Here is a 21,127-nt window from a genome sequence, read left to right as displayed (position 1 = left end):
GTCAAAAATGAAACGTTGTCCTTCCTTTGAAGGCTCTGGGAGAACTTCATAAATGGTTGTCTTGATGTTCAGTACATGCTGAGCTGTTTTACCTGTTCATGTGCATTTCCTACAACTGTAATATTGGAAATAAATGTAGAGGTTCCCCAACAGGAATCTACTGCTCAGAGAGGTTAAGTCATTTGATCACGGTCACTACTGTCTCCAAGTGGAAGAATGGACTTCAGTCTTAGTCCTGTGCAATCGAGGTATAGACATCCCTCTCAGTGTGCTGAAGGAATACTGTTTGCATATTAACTGGAATCTTTTACATGATTTTGAGAAGCTTGAGACTTTTCTCCTGGTGTGATTTGGATGTGAGCAGTGATCACACATGTCATTTTTGAGCAGCTGTTGAAGAAGGCAGAACATGATTATGCCATGTGCTTACTGTATGACATCTGGTACTGGAAACGTTAAAAAATTCTCTGATAGTTGGAAGAAAACCTCTCTCCCTCCTTGGAGCATTTCAGTCAAAGACTCTATATTAAACCAGGACTTTTGGCTGCTCGGTGGTGGCCCTTAGTAAACTACCCGTTGACGTGCACACCGAGGAGGGAGTGAGGATTTTATATAAAGTGCCCTTTGAAGGCCTTCATTGCCTAGATACTATACACATTTATAAATAAAATGCACAGTGGTGGTGATTTTTATGGTAGAATTTTTGCATTTTGGCCTTTGAACAATCCTTTTAGGAGGGGCTAGGCCTTTGCTAGGAGATAGAACTTTAATCTAAGGCATCCCTGTTCTGTTTTCTTTTTTTCATTTGTCCTACACTGGGAAACATTTTAAACCTTTACATTGGTGCTCCTCGCCAAGACTTCAAGCCCACTGCATTCATTTCATTTTTAGCTTTAGAATGCATGGTCAGCCTTTATAATTATAAGCCATTTTGAGTGGTCATGTCAGCATCATTGTTTTACCCCCAAAAATAAACATCATCGTGGCCTGCAGTCTCATCGCTGTAGAAGCTGAACAGAGGATTCCCTTGGAGAACCTCTGCATTGAGTAATCTCTGAGCAACTGCCTCTGGTTTTGACAGCGACACTTGGTTTTGTCAGGAGAAATCCGCACATGGTTTGGATGCTTTTGTAGGAAGTGGATTTGAGGGAGGCAGTAGTAAAATCTACTTTGTAGAAAATTGTTTTCTTTGCCTTTTTTTCTGAAAAGTATATCTTATTAAATCCTTTGAATTAGTTCTAGTCCTTTTACTACTTACCTTCTTTGATACTTTGGCCCAAAATGTTTAGCATAATGAGCCTCTCCTAGAGTAGCTATTGAATAATGGAGAGTGGATTTATTTGGCTCTGATTATTCAAGTGATTTCCTAATAAGCAGAAGTACTACTGTATTTTTTTTTTTATGTGGAACACTTGCCCGTGTCCTCTCCTCCCTCCTACGGAGAGCATGGAATTAATGACACCTGTAAAGTAACATCCATCTCTTCTATACCAGGTCACTTCAGGTGGAACATTCATTGGCATTGGACGGAAAACACCAGATTGCCAAGGCAACACCAAGTACTTCCGCTGTAAATTCTGCAATTTCACTTATATGGGCAACTCATCAACTGAACTAGAACAACATTTTCTTCAGACTCACCCGAACAAAATAAAAGCTCCTCTCCCCTCCTCTGAGGGTGCCAAACCTTCAGAGAAAAACTCTAACAAATCCACCCCTGCGCTTCGATCCAGTGATTCTGGAGACTTGGGAAAGTGGCAGGACAAGATCACGGTCAAGGCGGGCGATGACACTCCTGTGGGCTACTCAGTGCCCATCAAGCCCCTTGATTCCTCGAGACAAAATGGTACAGAGGCCACCAGTTACTACTGGTGTAAATTTTGTAGTTTCAGCTGCGAGTCATCTAGCTCACTGAAGCTGCTAGAACATTATGGCAAGCAGCACGGAGGAGCGCCGTCAGGCGGCCTTAATCCAGAATTGAATGATAAGCTTTCCAGGGGCTCTGTCATTAATCAGAATGATTTAGCCAAAAGTGCAGAAGGGGAGCCCATGACCAAGGCAGAGAAGGGCTCCAGTGGGACTAAAAAGAAGGACTTCTCCAGCAAGGGGGCAGAGGATAACGTGGTAACAAGCTACAATTGTCAGTTTTGCGACTTCAGATATTCCAAAAGCCATGGCCCCGATGTCATTGTTGTGGGGCCACTTCTCCGTCATTATCAGCAGCTCCATAACATTCATAAGTGTACCATTAAGCACTGTCCATTCTGTCCCAGAGGCCTCTGCAGCCCGGAAAAGCACCTTGGAGAAATCACTTACCCGTTCGCGTGTAGGAAAAGTAGTTGTTCCCACTGTGCGCTCTTGCTTTTGCACTTGTCTCCGGGGGCAGCCGGAAGCTCGAGAGTCAAACACCAGTGCCACCAGTGCTCGTTCTCCACCCCCGATGTAGATGTGCTCCTCTTTCATTACGAGAGCGTTCATGAGCCTCAGGCATCCGATGTCAAACAGGAAGCCAACCATCTGCAAGGAGCATCGGACGGGCAGCCGGCTGTCAAGGAAAGCAAGGAACACTCATGTACCAAATGTGATTTCATTACCCAGGTAGAAGAAGAGATTTCCCGACACTACAGGTAAGCCATGGGGTGGGGACTGGGCCATTAAGAAACTGATAGGAAGAATTCAGGGGGCTGATCCAAAAATGGTTGGGAATGATTGTGGTGACCAGGGGAAGTTGCTGGGCAAGATCACCTAAAAGATCATTCATCAAACTGCAGGTTATATATTTATAGGCAACCACAGATTCTAATTGAATCTCTCATTTCAGACCATTTATTCTATGTTCCCTACCTGTTTTTTACCATTTACTGAGTGCATTTTAAAATCCACAGTGATGCTGATAACGCCAATGAGTTTACTAATTGACCACAGTTCATTTATTTGTCCTTGCTAAGTATGGCTCCGTAGTCCATAATTTTTTTTTTATGGAGCCGCTCCCAAATACAAGGTACCACTATAATTTGTTCTGTTCTTTATTTCAACCTGGAGACAGTCTGTTTGAGAACATGTTGCTCATTTTTCTTTTAAAATGAGATTGGGTATTTTGTGTGCTTTAAAAAATTGAGCAACAACCTTTTTTTTGCATACAAACAGTAATCTGAAGGTGAGAATTCTTTCATATGAGTGACTAGGATTTCAGTACTCACTCCTCTGAACAGGTGATGCTGCTGAAGTTATTTCAGATTTGTAAACAGAGTATGTCAGTGTTTCCTGCTCCTTTCACTCTATTCTTTTTGTAAACGTTAATTTTCCCAGTTAATTTTTGTATTTTCTAGAGATGAGTTTAGGATACGTATCTTTATTTCATTTATGTATTCATTCCTTAACTAATTAATTCCAGAAATACACACTATGCCAGGTACCGGTAAAGGAGAAAACAATACAAACATAGCCAGTGCCCTCATGGAACGTAGTTTAGTAGGAAAGCTTAACAGAGCTTCAGAGTGATGGGTATCTTAAAGATGAAGTAGAAACCACTATGTTTGAATACAATGACAGCATAGCCCAATATGGTAGATTAGGAAATGCCTCCTTGAGGAAGGAGCATTTAAACTGAGACTTAGTTATAAGTAGGAATTAGTGTAGCAAAATCCTGGTGGTACAGCGTGTTCAGATATAACTTAGTGCTTATTGGATGCTTTTCTGTTATTATGCCTTTAAGCATCAAAGTGAAGAGTTTTATTGACGATTTTTAAGTGCTTTTCCATATGTAGACTTGATTTCCTAATTTACAAATTTTCGCTTCTCAAGATCTTAAACAGGTCCTCCCATTCTTTTTAAAAGTTGCTGGTTTGTGCTCGAGTGTGTGTGTTTTCTCAGTCGCCAGTAGTGAAGCACTTCAAGTCCAACAACAGTAGGCTGATAATGTTAGATGTTAATTTGAAAGGCATCCTAATGTTCACAGTGCATGTAAATGTTCAGAAAACACTTCCTTAAGATTTGCACTGTTTAATTTATAAGGTCAGCTGTAGGAGAGATACAGCCCTGCAATCCTATCTAATAAAGAGGGAATATGCTAATTGACCATCACTCCATCACAAAGATGGCTGCACCCACAGCTGAGGCCAAGTTCCCATAAAGGAGCCTTAATGAGCAATCAGCAGGGACCTGAGGCTATGCCCTTCCCCACCCCCATGGGGCTTGACAGGGGACCTCAGGCTGCATGCCCCACCTGGCAGGGTTTGACAGGGGACCTTAGGCCAGGCCCCCCACCCAGCAGGGCTTGACAGGGGACCTCAGGCCACGCCCCCTGCCCTAGCACCGGGTCAGGGGACCTGAGACTGCACCACCCTGCCTGGCTAGGCTTGACAAGGGTGGGACTGGCTAGGTCTGGATCTAGCCCAATGCGGGGGGTGGGGGGGGATGCCGGCCAGGTCTGGGTCTCACACGATTTTGAGGTGCATGTGGATGGGTGGGGATTTGACTCTGGGTCCCATGGTGCACCCCAGACTCTTGACAGGAGGAAGATTTTCATATACATTTTACTAATTTTCTTTCATCTCTGACACTTCTATTATAGAGAAAGGGCAAATAGCAATATTAAATTATTCCCTCTAATTAATCCCCTTTTAATGTGCACGAATTTCATGCACCGGGTCACTAGTGTATCCTATATAATAAAAGCCTAATATGCAAATCAACCGAATGGCAGAATGACCGGTGGAATGACTGGTCACTATGATGCGCACTGGCCACCAGGTGGCAGACGCCCAGTGCAGGAGCTGCCCCTAGCCCACAGGCCCCAGGCCAGGCAAGGCAGGTGCTAGCAGGGACCCCTGATTGCCCTGCCACCAGTCGCCCCATAGATCGGTCCTGATCGCCGGCCAGGCCTAGGGACCCTACCCGTGCATGAATTTCATGCACCGGGCCTCTAGTCAAATATGTTCACACTTGCAGTGTTTCTGGCTCCTCTGATGTTAGCTGCATGTTAATTAGGACCTAGGACCTAGCAGACCTTCACTTTCTTCCGAGCTTTACCAGGGTGCCTACTGTGCATGCACATCTGTCAGGTGATGTAAAAATTAGGTAATCCACTCTTGTTTGGAAGGAGGAGACTTTCTTCCATCATGAGGGAATCGGCCACAACACGCACACACAAAAGGCACACACGCACATGCAGGCACACACGCACACACAGGCACACACGCACACGCAGGCACACACGCACACACAGGCACACACGCACACACAGGCACACACGCACACACTAAGATCCATCTAGATACCACATCATTCAGATGAGTGGTTTATCTCAAGGAAGCGGAGGCCATTGCTTGAAAACCTGTCTGAAAAAAATAGTTCCTATATGCTCTGGTGAAACAAAAGAGATCCTAAGAAATAAAAGTATGAATAGCAAATATGACTGAATAATCTCAAAGCGTACTTAATATTTTTTAGGGAAAGTAAGCTCCAGAGGGAAGAGACTAGTCTTGTCTTGTTACTGCTGTGTCTGCATGATTTAGCTCTGTGTCAGGATGGCTAGTAGGTGCTCAGCGAATATCTTTAAGTAAATGAAATCCCTGTGAGATTTTGACTTCACCATAGTTTGAATATGCTGAGAGCTCCACAGTAAGTTAGAGTTTAATCTTTGACTATTATATGGTCTTGGATCCTTCTGAGGACCTAGATTTTACACAAACTGACATTTTTCTTTGCACTTTATTTTTGGAAAGTTTATCTTTATTGTTGAAAGTATTACAGATGTCCCCCTATCCCCCGCCTGATAGGACCCCTCTACCCTGCCCCCTCCTTTCCCCCCATTCCCTCTGAGATTTGTCATGTTCCATGCTTCCATGTCTCTGGATTTATTTTGTTCATCAGTTTATTAAATTTAGGTCCACCTCTCAGTAGTTTATTAGATTTAAAAAAAAATCAAGCAACACTTGTCCTAGGGCATTAAAATGATCTTGCCCTTATTCTTAAAACCTGATGGAATTTGTGTGATCCTAGACTCTCTAAGTTGCTGAGCACTTTACCTCTAATCGTTTTATGAGTTCTTATAGAAATACTTGAAACTCAGACAATTACCATTTCAGGAGCCCCAGCCAACGGAGGCTGCAGGGATGTGAAAGAGAGTAGTCACATGAAAGTCGAAAACTTTGACCTGCTATCAAAGCATTTTCCCCAAATGCCACAGTTTGAAGATAGCATAAAGGGACAAGATTACCACATCACAATAATACCTTTATAGTTAAATTTATTCATATTATTTATGTCAGGAAACTTACACCATAATTCTGTTTTACTGTGCAATAGTCTAGGGTTTTGAGTGTTTTATATACAAGACTTACAGCGTAGTAAAAAGGTAGTATAAGCTGAGAACTGTACAATATGTGAAATCATGTAGCTATAAAATAACTACAGCTAAAAAGCAGGCGAGCTGATTTAGAGCTGTGAGTGGAAAAACCTCAGTGTGGATTGCATGGGCATTTCCCCAAAGAACCACATCCAACCTGGGTTGAACTGCAGACATTATCCAGTCAGTAACTGGAACTTGGTCAGTTTTCTTAATGTTTCATATTTACTTTTGATGCCCCAGCTCACAGCATGACTGAGTTATTATATCCACTCATGAGTTTGTATCTCACACTCCATTTCTTTTAGTATTTAATTAAACAGTGTACCCCTTCTCTAATTGGCTACTATTCTCCTCATCAAATTTTTCAGTGTTATAAACTTACATTTCTGGAGTAAGATGACTACTTCCTTACAAAACGACTATACTATATAAAATAGACTTTTTAATGCCTTGCTAGACTTCCATGAAGTAAGGAAACTTTCTGAAGCGTTTTTCTTCTCTGTTTGCCACGAGTGAACTAAACCCAGGCTGGAGAGAATGAGGCAAACATGGAATGTGAGGTCTCACTGAGGGTAGATGTCAATATTGATGCTGCATTTGATCAGGAGTCTAAGCCTGGAGACACCGGCAGAGAGATTGTACAGAATGTGAATTTTACTCTAAGCTGACACCTTGAAGGGGTCTGTAGTGATTCCATATTAGTGCCTTCCTTTGACCCCTGTCAGAAGTAAACACAAATGTGTCTATAGTGTCATTTTCACTTCCATGGCCTTGCCTAAGATAAACTTTGAATGAGCTCACTATTATAAAAATTCTCCATATGGACAGGGATAGAAACCACTATATCCAAAATCAGTAAAAAATGCAAATAGTACCTTAGGATACCTAGCAACTTCAGATATATAGTTTTTAATTATAAAATTATAATCAATTCTTTAAAAATGAAAATTAGACTTATAAATTAATCAAGCTGTATGAGGCTATAAATGAATATTCAAAAAGAAGCAACTAATATTTTTAAATTTAAAATATAATTATTGAAACTTAAAACATATGGATAAGTTAAATAACAGCTTAGCAAACGGTTGAGAGCAACTACACGGTGCATTAGTACAGAGTTTCTAAGAGGGTGAGGGCCATGATGGCTACATTTGGATTTGTGTATGTTATGGGACATGTCCTTTTAAACAATATCTAATAAACCAGTGCCTGTGATGCCTGGAAATGGACATAATAGTACAAGTTGAAAATGTCCACTATGAGATAAAAATGTTACCCAGGATATTAAAGTCTATCAACAAAATAACTCACAGTAACACGACATTATTTATTAGAAATTTAGACTTAATGGTACTGAAGACTGTATAAGAACAGTCACAAATCTTGGAATAAGAGAAATTTTAGCCATGATTTTCATTTCATATTAGTTTATACATATTATGTCCCAATTTCTTATTTACTTTCTATTTTACAGGAAAGCTTATCTTTCTCTTTTGAATATTTCATAGGGGATATCTTCTTAAAAGTGAATCATCAGTTGACATTTTTCAGATATGACATAAGTTGTGCATTTTCTACTACTTGAAGATGAAATCAGCCCACAACCCACTTAAAAAACCAGTTACCCCAAATGAGTACTTACTAGATTATTTCAGTTTAAAAAATAGGTGATAAGTGGACTGAATGGAATTTTATTTAATTCAGAATTTCAGTTTTTCCTAGATTTCAGTTTGTAGACTGATCCTCTGTACTTCACTAAGGCTGAGTATTATGTCTCCAACTTCTAAGAGTTGATTCATCTGCTTATTCACCTATAACTTCATATTTTGTCCCTGAGATTTTCCTCTTCACCTGATTTTTATTCAATTCTTCTACAGTGTCAGTCATCTCAACTGCCACACATTTAGACCTTTATAACAACAAATACATGTTACAGAAATGATTGACTTTATTAGATATCAGATCTACTGAACTATATAAATTAAATCACTTCCATTTACTCCTCTTCTGTGACAATTTATCTATTGTCGTATTCCATAATTACCAAAAAAAAATAACTTTATTGTCTAATTGATTGGTACTTATGATTTATTCAGTTATTTTGATGTTCATTTAGTCATTGAAGAAGAAAAACTGTGGTTAAAACTATTGGAAGTTAAATACAATTATTTGGTAAAGGAGAGCTTTTCAAGCGATGGCATAAATCTCTGGAAGTTAACATTTAACGGAAAAAAAGAGAGCATTGCTCAGAGCTAACTTCACATGTACTATGAGCTGGTTTACTAGGAAAATAGAAATAAAGAAATAGAATAAAAAAGTAGCATATTGTAGCTGACTTTTTTTGGAATCTAAAAAACCTTAGCCCTTTATGAATTATAAAAATACTTTTAATCTCTACTAATGAATGAAATGCTACTACCAGGATAAAAGCCCACCGTGCATTGAAATGTGAATGGATCTCAAATAAATGCTTTTTACAGCACATGAAAATTCTGTCCAGTAGGATAAGGAATAAAACATCTCTTCTCATAGAAATTTTGTCACTTGAATTAAGTACAATTTGGCCTTTTTTAGGCAGCTTGATGTAGTTTTTCTGGATTCATAGGATGATTTGGCTCTTTTATCAAAGTTTCTTTGATTCATGTCCTCATTGTCTAAAGTATTGCATGGACATAGTGAGATTTTATATAAGTATGTTCCAAATATTGCATGGAACATACTTGCACTAAAATATTTTTATTTATTATCTGAAATTCAGATTTAACTGGGTATCCTGTATTTTATCTGGCAGCTCTATGCTAGGGAGACCTATAAAATGACTTTTTTTTTTCTTGGATAGAGGAAAGTGTTTGCTCTTGAGTTGGCAGGAGAGTATGCAATTTAAGTTAACGCAAAGCATTTATTTGTAGTGTCTTTTAAATTAGTTTGGCTTAATGGATCCAGAAGTTCAAGGAGTTTGTAAATAATGAAGAGTTTATGCAGAGGACCACTCAAAATATACCATCTGCAAAATATGTACCACTTAGTTTTCTCTGCCACTTTATGGCTCCACACATTCAACCCAACATTAAATCCTGAACTCCCTCAAAGCTATGGTGGTTTGTGGGGTTCAGAGCGAGTCACCCCAAAATATGCTTCTTTGGTATGTGGATTGTTTTGAGCTAAGGGGGATGTTAGCTGCCGGCTCAGGAGAAACTTCTGTCCCTCCCTTGACTACCTGGAAGAACTTGAACTAGGGGCCTTGCCCATAATGGGAGATTATTAGACAGACCATCTTTGATCTATCGTATTACTAAACATCTGCTCTCCTCATCATTTTGCATTGACCCTTTGAAGCCCCCAAGGCACTTACCTCATCCACTCTAGCTCAGGATGTCTTAAGCACCCATGTTCCCTTTTGGCTTCTGATACTCTTATACATATGGAGTTTCTGACTCTCTCATGTATGTGGGGTTCCCATACATGTGTATGTGTTAAATTTGGTTATTTTCTCTTCCTAATCTTCCTCATGACTGTTCTATTATTAGACCAGTCAAAAGAACCCAGAGGGTAGAGAAAAGTTTTTCTCCTCCCCCACACGGTCTACTCCTTTGGCTATGAAGCAGATATTTACTGACTGACTAGATGTTCTGGGTGGGGTTGGGTGTGAGCTTTGATCTTGATCTTAAGGCAATGATAATATAACTGCAAAGTAAGATATACACAGGACTTTAATAAAAGGCAACGTGGAAAAAATCCTCAGAGGAAGACAGTTTCAGAGGATTGCTAAGTTTACTCTTGGGTTGAGTCATTTGAAAAGTCTGTGGATGAGAAAGTGGTTAATGTGGGTCTTAAGAAATAGAGGGAAAATTCCCTGCACCTTTCTGAGGTTCTCATATAATGCTAATAAAATGAAATGTGTTTAATAGGTTAGAGGAGGGTCCAAACTAATAAAATCTCCCAATGACTAAACTTTTATTCTTCAGTGATATTTCTTAGACTAGGTATCAAAATCATCTATTTTTATTCTTTGGGGACATGGCATTATGTTGAAGGTCTTCTCAGTTATTATTGAGGGGATGACACTCATCCTAGAATATGCCCAAATCTTAATTAATTCCTGAATAAGCTAGATATATTGCATCAAGTACCAAACAGCATACATGAAAGAGTAATCATGGACAAGAGTTAAGATACTGTGTCGTGCCTGCCATATGTAAATTGACTTGTCTGTGCTTCAGGTTCTTGTTCTGTGAATTAGGGACAAAAATATGTACTTAGTGTGATTGTTGTGGGATATATATAAATGACCTGGCACTAAAGAATATTGAAAGGCCCCCAAACAATGAAATAAATAGATGAATTACTGTTTGGGGATTATGCTTGACAATATCATGTTTGTAATTTTAACTTACAAAGCTATTAGTGTTGACTCTCCGAGGTGGGTAATGTTGTATGTGTTTTCAGAGAAAAGGATGTTGCCCATGATAAAGAATTCATATGGGAATGGAAGAGTTCATTCCAAACTAACTAACACCCGTATTGAAGTTATTTCTGACCGTGGCTTCATGATCCTTGCTACTTAAGGTGTAGTCTGGGGACCCACAGCATTAGCATCGTCTGGGAGCTTATAAGAAATACAGAATTTTGGGTCCCAACCCAGACTTCCAGAATCAGAATCTGAATTTTAGCAAGATTACCAGGTGTTACCTATGTATGTTAGAATTTGAGAATACTGTTCTAGATGTTAGCATAGGTTATTGAAAAGTTTGTATTGCTCCAAGCGTTTAAAGTAACGTTGTCTTTGAAATATAGTTTCTGTCATTTAATTAAGGCTGGTATCATAGGGAGAAAGAATTACTCAGGTCTTTAGAGTACTAAGTTGGAAATTGCCTTTTCTGCTTCATCTAGTGGGCTTCAAAGAACTTAATATTGAGCACAGTTTATTGCTTAATTGTCAAGGTTTACTCAGATTCTTAAGATTCTGAATAAGAAAGATAGTAAGGGTATTTCCTGCCTTTATTAAAGTCATGGAAGTTGGGGGATGTCTTATGAGTGTTTATTGAGTTGTTGGAACCATGATCCTTCTATTAGGGTTGATTCTGATCCCTGCATTAGTGTCACCTGAGGAGCTTGTTAAAAGTTCAGATTCTCTGATTATACCCAGGAAATTCTGATTCGGTAAAGCAACATAGGTGCCTTGGAATATGTATTACCAAGAAACTCCTTAAGTTGCAGTGTTGCACATAGCCTGATTTGCACATCGTTGCTGTAGTCCGTTTCTTTTGTATCCGTTAGAAGACCTTTACCATTCCCTCATGTTTTCATTTTTCATTCTTCATGTTTCATGTCTTGGTTTTCCATATTATCAGTCATTTTATTTTTGTATAAACTTAAACATTGAGGCAGCAGGGGGTAGAAAAAGAGAACATTGATCTGGGAGGTAGAAGCCCTGTATTCTTGACTTGATGTAGACTCAAAGGGTAAGTCACAGTTTCTCCATTTTACTATCTGTAAAATGGGCTTTATACTTAAGTAGAATGTGAGTGTTTTGAACTCTTCAAAAGAAAAGGTGTGTGAGTTGAGTTTGTTATTACCATCTTGTTTTAATATCCTTCCTGTTAAAACCGTGTTTTCCTTTTCAATGTAAAACCTGGTTATTACTGAAGACTTATCTCTGTAGTTTGTGTTTCTTTTGTGCTTTATACCCAACCCCCAAGTTCTCTGCATGGGACAGTTCTCCAGCTTCCGTCTCATGGAAGGTTTTCTGGGCTGGTTGGATCCAGCGCTCCTCTGTGGGGCAGATCAGAGCAGCTCTTGTTGAGACCTGTCAGGAGTCGGAGTTGTTCATTGGGACAGGAACTTGAAACTAGAAAACCTAGAAGGCCCAGACACCATGTCTCAGTGTGATACTTTGAAATAAATCCATTGTCTGGGCAGGGGCTCCGGACCTAGCATATTTAGGAGGAAGAACCAATAGAATAATGGGTAAAGGTTGGGTGTGTTTATTTTTTATTATTTCGTGAAGGGATGGGATGGCTCAGGATCTTTCTAGATTGCACAATAACTAGATATTGAAGGCACATCATCCTAATTATTAGATATATTACTAGATATAAGGGCTCTAAACCACTCTAATGGACACACTCAGAAGACATCCCGGCCTCCCCAGACTTTAATAAAACAAGTAATGCCCTTTCTATCTTTGTTATTTAGAATCTAAAGATTCTTGGTGTGACTACTATTAATGGAAAGAGAGGAAAGCTTGACAATTAAGCAGTAAACTGCTAAACTGTTCAGACTTTCAGGCCAAGGACTATGTATCTTTTATTCACCAATACATACCCAGTACCTGGCAAAGTAATACTGTGATGATTAACTACAATTACATATATGAGTACATATTTTGCAGTGGCTTTAAGTAATATTTTGTTACTTTAAGTTGGTAACTCCTAACACATTATATCAGTGGAGTGGCAGGTGTTTCACATGTTTTTAGAGAGCTACACGAGGCTTCCAGTTAAAGAAAATATGCCTAATTCCAAACCCTTGTGTACCTTTCCAGCATGCTTTTTAGAATGTTCTTTCTTGTTTATCAAACATTTGTCTTATTTTAACAGTTACTTTTTTGTCTTTAACAGAAGAAGATGCTATAAAAGTTATCAAATAAGATCTTGTTCTATGCCTTTTAAAAGAAGTCCCACACATAAATACAGATTCACACATACTCTTTTAATGAATTTATTTGTATTATGCTTCTTGACACCCTACAGACACCCAATTTGTTTAGTAAAATCTTGAGTTTCTAATACATCTTATTTTCTAGATTATGTCGATCAGTCAACCATATTTTATTGACTAAATCGATTCGAATTTTATGATAGAAAAGAACATTATAGTTCGGTAGAATTTATTTTACATATAAAAGCTGTACAGAGCCCTTCAGCATCCGAAATGTGTGTATGTGTATAGTGGGAAAAAAATCTCAATGTAGTTTAAATAAAGTGAAAAGACCATTGATTAAAACAGCTGTAAAATAATGTATGACTATCTGCTTAAATAATATAGAATCAATGGTTATTGAGCCAGGGTGAAATGAACAGAGCAGGCCAATCCATAATAAAGTAAACCAACCAGCTTGAAAGGTGAATTGACTGGAGTGTGTGCACATAAATAGGTGTGTATACCTACTATTGCTAATAGGACAACAGGGAATGCCACATTCTTTATGTAGAACTGAAAATGCCAGTTTATTGCCTTCCAATTTCTGGAAATTGAGAATATTGTGTTGTTTTCTACCTGTTGCATCACATGAGATAAAATTCAGGTGTTTAAGGCAAATTCTTTTAAGAAGCCCTTGGCGTGCTCCATATCCCATGCCTGTTTTCTCCTCCCCAGGAGAGCACACAGCTGCTACAAATGCCGCCAGTGCAGCTTCACCGCTGCCGACACGCAGTCACTACTGGACCACTTCAACACTGTTCACTGCCAGGAACAGGACAGCACTACAGCCAACGGCGAGGAGGATGGGCAGGCCATCTCCACCATCAAGGAGGAGCCCAAAATTGACCTCAAGGTCTACAGTCTGCTCAATCCGGACTCTAAAATGGGAGAGCCGGTTCCCGAGAGTGTGGTGAAGAGGGAGAAGCTAGAAGACAAGGATGGGCTCAAAGAAAAAGTTTGGACCGAGAGTCCCAGCGATGACCTTCGCAACATGACTTGGAGAGGGGCAGACATCCTCCGGGGCAGTCCATCCTTTACTCAAACAAGCCTGGGGCTTCTGACACCGGTGTCCGGCAGCCAAGAGCAGACCAAGACTCTAAGGGACAGCCCCAATGTCGAAGCTGCCCACCTGGCCCGCCCTATTTATGGCTTGGCTGTGGAGACCAAGGCGTTCCTGCAGGGGGTGCCGGCAGGCGGAGAGAAGTCCGGGGCCATCAACCAGCAGTATCCTGCATCTGCAGAAAACAAGTCCAAGGATGAATCCCAGTCCCTGTTACGGGTAGGAAGGTTTCATTTTTAAATAATTCCTATATCTTGAAGGGAAAAGGGGGGGGGGGGGACAGGGAGGGAGGACACACATCCTGTAGATTACCATGTCTCACAAAGGAAAGGCAATGATTTGTGTCAGTCGGGGGATTCATACGTATCAGGACGGAGTGGCAGAAAGTAGCTCACGTGAGTGCGTGTCCTGTGCACATACTTGGCACAGGGTGGGCAGTCACTGTTTGTCACTGCCCTGGGCTCAGATGGAATGCTGGTTAATCATTCCTGGGAATTACGTGAAACAACGAGGCGGCATTCGGAGAAGGGAGGTTCATAATCCCAGAAGGATGCACACCTGTTACATTAAAATAGGGAACTGACTTTTACATTCTAAGGGGGGGCGACGGTATATGGTGAATAGAGAAGTTAGCAGAGATTAAGTCACTAAGAATGCGAATGAGACGTTAATAGGGAAACGTGGTTGTTTTTTTTTTAAAAAAAAAATCACTGTATAATTATGTACTAGTGACAATGCTCGTTGTTTAGTTGCCAAGAAGAGGGAAACAGCGAGATAGATCTAAGTGTGAATGGCGTGGAGAACATTCAAAGAAGAGAACCGAGAACCGTGCATTTTATATTATCGGGCTTGTCGTTAGGGAAAAAGACATAGTCCCATGTGGGAAAGCAAAACAAAACCTCTGCATAGGATAAGATCCTTGATTGCTCTCTTCTAAAAATACTTTAGATTTGGAACATTCATGAGTTCCCAATAAGTGATGCTTGCCTTTTGCCTAAAGGTATCACCGCTTAATCATTTCACCTTGACTCTGAGAAAATTTTGAGCTTCTGGATAATTTTGAAACTTTGTTCATGTGCCTAAGGTAGGATCAGAGACCAGCTAACCATAACAAAAAAAGCCAGTGAAGAAATGGAGTTCAGCTGGCCCAGTTAGACCTGCAGGTTAGAGACCACTGGTTCTCTCTCCATGTATTCTGGGGAGAAAAATTGCTCTTTCCAATGTCTGCTTGGCTACTCGGCTCTCATTTCCTGCCCATTCTCTGAAGCCTATCTGTGCTTCTCAGGTGTTCTCAGTGGAGTTGGGAAACACTCCTTCGAGGTGCACAGTTAATTATAAAAGCTGTTACTTTTCCTGTTTGCAGTCATGCCCTGGAGCTAAGAGGAGGGCTTGAATGCAGAAGAGGTGATGCCCCGAACACTGAGTAACAAAGAATCCTACAGGGGAAAAGCCAGTTCATTATAAGGAACTTTGAAAAGGAGGAAAGTGGTTCCTATACCCGTCTAGAGGGTGTTCAATTCAGGGAGCTTCTTTTAGATAAATATATAGGGAGCTGCATTTATATAAGTGTAAATGCTAGTTATTTTCCAGCATGTCAGGGCTTTTCTGGTCTCCAGTGCTCTTACAGTTTCTGGTTTTAAGGCAGGAACGATACGTCTTCGGTTTTTAAATTTCATGCTGCACCTTGAGAGCATGGTGTAAATGGGCCTCGCCTCTCTATCACCAGCTCTCTCCATCCTTGTTTCTTCCACTTAAAATTGTTTTCACCTATGACAACGTCATTGGATACCGAATTGTTAGACTGTGTCTGGAATATTATCTTTCCTGCCACCATTTGTATACATTAAAAATCTGTAATGAGGAATAATTAATTAAGCAGTGAAGTCTAAAACCTGAGCATGATAGTTACATTCTTTTTTTTTAATATATTTTTATTGATTTCAGAAAGGAAAGGAGTGGGAGAGAGAGATAGAAACATTAATGAGCAACACCGGCCAGGCAAACCCAGTTTTCATAAAGTACTTCACAAGATAAAGCTTATGTTAAGGTGCCCTTGCCACTCAAAGTGCAGTAATCAACACAGGTCACATATGCAATTTAAAAAATTTTATAACAAGATCAATTCCATACTATTTACAAAAAAAAAACTATAAAGACATTCACTATCTAAAAATATACATGCATATTGGACACAAAACTAAAACTAGAAGTAAAAAAACACACAACAGAATATTTTGAAATTTTAATTCTTGTCTGTGATTCTTATATTTCCTTCCTCACTTTGAGTACAGCAGAATTTCATAACTAAAACCAGTTAAAAACATGTATTAGAAAGACTAATATTCTAAAAACAACAAAATTATCTGCTTTATAGCATGACCCTAACTCCATTCAGCCTACTCTTTAAAAATGTTTCCAATATTTACCAGTGTTGAAATATTTTACATTAATATTTTCTGCTAGATAAATTTTCCATATTCAAGTTTTTACTTTTAGTATTAGAAACTATATGTACAAATGTATTTACAAATATATTTGTTCTAATAATGCTATATTGTATGCACTATTTAGATAGAAAATCACTTTTAAAACCTATTTTCCATTTCTTAAATTGCTTTCTAAATACCATGCCAATCAGTGAGGTAATATCAAATTAAATTCTACCATTTAAACTCAAAGATGAATATTACATTCTATAAGTCTATATTTACACAGACCACTGTATTTTCATTCAAAATGTGCAGATTATTTTTGCATAGTTCAATTGTGTATTTATAAATTTTTATAAGGTACTCTCACTACTCACTGGTCTTCTACAATTACAAAATTGAAATACATCGTTTTTACTTTTAGTAAATCTGATGGTGATATTCTGCTGGGTTTTCCCCAACTGATGGCAGAGAAGTGAGCTGAGAAGTTTGTATTTGCTATGATAACTTATCAGTGCCAATTTCTACCACCAGAGTAAAAATCTTGTCAAATTCACAGTCCGAGTGGGCACTGCTTAAATTCTCTTCGGTGTCTTTAGAGTTTATCAGTTAAGACATGTGTGCATTAAAGTTGTTAATTTGATTAATACAGTAAATATTTCACAATAAATTAAATTAGCTATTCTTCCTACTCCAGATATCCAATAAAACTGGTGCTTTCCAAAGGCACTATTAAAAGATAAATAAAATGAAAATTTTAAAAATTCAAATTTGATTAAAATCACAGAAAAGTGATCCAACACTGTTTAAAATATATATATTTTATCATACATGTATTTAATTTTGTCAGCACTCAGAATTAGATGACAGCCTCTAAGGATTATACATCATATGATAAGGAATTTGGTCACTCACTGCAGAACATGGTTAAGTGTCTCGCTGAAGATTTGCTGCTCAGCAGCTAATGTGGAGGAACTGGAAAAAAACAACGAACAGTTGAAATGATGCAACACTAACTTGAAGTCAGGGGATTAAGGAAGTGGAGGAATTGAGAAAAACCATTTTTTTAAAGTATTATCATCCTCAGCTTGCTTAAAGAATGTAACTATTGTCCGGCCCAGGTGGCTCAGTGGTTGAGTGTCAACCTATGAACCAGGAGGTCATGGTTCGATTCCCGGTCAGGGCACATGCCTGGGTTGCAGGCTCGATCCCTAGTAGGGGGCTTGCAGGAGGCAGCTGATCGGTGATGTTTCTCTCTCACCCTCTATCCCTCTCCCTTCCTCTCTCTCTAAAATCAATAAAAACATATTATTAAAAAAAAAGAAATTAGGTTTTTGTTGTGTATCAATTAGACAATATCTCTACAAAATCATGTGATATGTTTTTGTGAGTAGAAAAAAGTATTAAAGCCTTTAGACTTTTGCTAGAAATAGTACATGTTTCAATGAAAACTTTAATTGGTACTCTTAAAACTTCTAGAAAATACCTTATAAAACATGAAAGCTCCTGGAAGTGTTTTAAAAGTGCAGTGTTTTCATTTAAACTTATAATTTGTCTCTGTGAAGAGGTTAACCTATTTAATATTGCCTGTGCTAAAAGCAAAAGTTAATTGGTTTTATATATTCAAATAGGTGTTTCTTTCTCATTTTAAGCTAAACAGTGTAGTGTAAGCAGAATTCAATGTAGTTATGTGCCCTTTACTGACCAGTTTCTTCTATTTTGTATATTTACACAAAGGTATTTATTTATTTAACTTATTTATGTATTTATTTTGTTTAGTGGATAGACTCTTATTCATATACAACTGTATTCATTTTTATTATTTCCTGCATAAGAAATTCTAGGTTTTATTCTTGTAATTGACCTTTTAGATTGGATTTTAAAAAATAGATAACTTTATCTTTTAACTGATAACCACATTAATAGGAACAAAACCTCATGTTAAACAAAGATCTTGTTAGTATCAAATGCATTTTTAATTTGTTAGTGAAACAAAAAGGTATTATTAAGATTGGTTGGTAAATACGTTGTTTATGTGGTTAATGGCAAATTAACATTCAGCTAAACTTCTGCATGTCGTTTGTCCGAACAGAACAGAATGTCAGAGATAATTCATAGACTCTGATTCTGCCAAACACCATAGTTATTGGCCCACTTTCTTAATGTGTGGAGGGGGAAAATAAGTCTCTGAACTGATTTCAGTTTCCTATGTGAACTTATTTAGGAAAGTTTGTCCGTTTTAAGATGCATGTTTTTCGCTGCTTGGTTCTGGCAGAGATGTTCAGCCAGGGGCTGTGGGCATTGAGTTCCAAGTTCTGGGATTTGAGTTCCAAGTTGAGCCTCTGACTGTAAAGGAAGGGCCTCCACGAATCTCCGTTCATCTTTCTCCGAGAGGATCGGGTGCCTGCGGCGCTCACAGGAGTGCTGTGCAGCTTAGTTAATTAACGTTTGTCAGGCCATTTGAGATCGTCAGATGCAGGGTTCTAGATAAGTGCAAAGTAGTATGATTATTTGTTCATTTGGTAAATGTGATATCTACACAGTACAAAGCAGATGTTATTTCCCCTGTTCTTCACAGTGTTAAATTTATAGTTTAAAGATTGTTGATACCGGACAGTCTATTGAGATGCAAAAATGTTCTTTTGGGGACAGTCCATTGGCAGCCAAACAGACATTCAAACAAGCGACAGTGTTGAATGCCTTTACAACCACTGATGGGAGATTGCAGGAACTTTTTTTAACCAAAGATGGTCTCAAGTGAAAAGTCTGATATTTTTTTGTTTTGCTTCATGTTTAGTGAAATTGAAAACAGTCTTTCAGTTATCATATAGGTATTATTGGCTTATTATCTTCTTGATGTACATAACCATTTTCCCGACCCTATTTGAATTTTTTACATAGGTATACCAAAGGGAACAGCCTATATCAGGAAAAAGGAAATATACATTTCCCTATTCATTGCTTATGAAACAGTAGTTTTTAGGCCATATTGATAAAGTTTCTCATTAGGTAGCCATTGACATTTAAATTGCCCAAGAATAAAGTGTTAAACGCCATTTATAAAATCAGAGCTTAATAATCTTTGTACATCTCTGTGATTCTGTCCTCTAGAGATGTATTTCTGTTGTCATGTTAGAAAAGGGTGTGATTGAATTTCGAATATATTACTGATTTACTTTAAAAATACAGTCCATTCATTGAATGAGTTACGTGTAATAATGAACGTGATCCTTTTAATTGTTTACTGAATAAAATCTAGGTAGCTTGTTTTCTTTTTCTTTATTGGTTATTCATTTTTTTTATATTGGCAGGCCACTTTTGATAGTAGATCTGTCCAAACCAATTTGACACATACATGTTTGGTTTTATTGATTTGGCCAATAGGATTTCCCATTATTCTAATTTCTTTTTCATAAGTCAGATCCATTGGCCCAATATTTTTTTAAAGCACTCCCCCCCTCCCTTTTTGTAACCAGGCTTTTTGTGAAGTCTGGCATGGTTCTCCTGGCCCAGGTTTCTAAGGCAGGGGAAACAGATGTATCTTGCAGTGAATTGGGCTGTAAGCTTGTAGTCACTGTGAAATGGTATCCTTCAGCACAGTATCTGTTAATTATTTCCTGTATAACTATCTTTTGCTTGACTTCCTTTTTTCACAGACTGTATGAGTCAGGAGATATCAGGGCCCCAAAAGGAACCCATTGTTGAGTGTTTTTAGATGTTGGAAGTAAAGAGTTACATAGAAGGTGGTCCAAGTTTCAGAAGCATAGATACAGATTAATTTAAAAGTGTGTCAGCCATGAGCTACATAACCTTGATGTAAATCTAGTATTTTCTGGCAAAGTCCAGTCTGATGGACGGATTTCATAGAACTGTTGATCACCTAAAATACCAGGAAATTTTTTTATCTTGGATTTTTTTTGTGTGTATTTTGTTATTTGCTGCCACCAAAAAAGTAAATACTGTTTCCATTGTCAGATTCTTTTATTCTCACTTCCCTTTGTTTGACTCTGTTGGAGAACTTTCATTAAGTATTTGCAGAAAAGGACATTGATGACTAGACATTCCCTGAGGACATTTTTAACTCAGGGAAGCTTGGCAAACAGGATACTACTATATCTAGTTGGGTTATTAGTTCGAGGAGATGGGAAGAGTTTCAGTGAAGTTTCAAGAACTTGGTTCATTTCAACAAAGCAACATTCTCATTTTATGTGTTTACAATTAGCTCTAATTTACAAATTAGAACCTGGAATATGACTTTATTTCGGAAAAAAATCCATAATACTTTATCTTCTGGCATAGTTCTTTTGTTATCATTATCAGTGATTAAGAGTAAGACAAAGGAATCTTTCCTTTGTGTAAGTACCGGACATTTGTGATGTGATAAATTGAGTATTTGGTATATTGCTCATGTCAGATTGATCAAATAGCTCTCACACATAATTTTACATGTTAACTTACCTCTTATAAAAGATGGTTTCTCAATTTAGGAGATTTAATTTGAGCATATTAATTATGAAAGGGATGAGACATTTCATACCTTGGAAATTTACCTATCTGTATCATTATTAACCAGGAAAAGCTAAG

General features: G+C 38.3%; 1 protein-coding gene across 1 annotated transcript in view; it reads left to right on the top strand.

Moving 5' to 3' along the window:
- The window catches only part of TRPS1 (transcriptional repressor GATA binding 1), a 229,499-nt gene that overhangs the window by 56,154 nt on the left and 152,218 nt on the right, over window positions 1–21,127 (top strand). Inside the window, exons 3-4 of the mRNA XM_080647260.1 lie at window positions 1,495–2,627; window positions 13,730–14,333. Coding sequence (XP_080503386.1) covers window positions 1,495–2,627; window positions 13,730–14,333 — 1,737 coding nt within the window. The remainder of the gene's footprint in view (window positions 1–1,494; window positions 2,628–13,729; window positions 14,334–21,127) is intronic.

This window comes from Plecotus auritus, assembly GCF_963455305.1.
Source record: "Plecotus auritus genome assembly, chromosome: 11".
Classification (NCBI taxonomy): domain Eukaryota; kingdom Metazoa; phylum Chordata; class Mammalia; order Chiroptera; family Vespertilionidae; genus Plecotus; species Plecotus auritus.
Note: the sequence above shows the minus strand (reverse complement) of the source record. Positions and strands in the feature narration are given on the sequence as shown.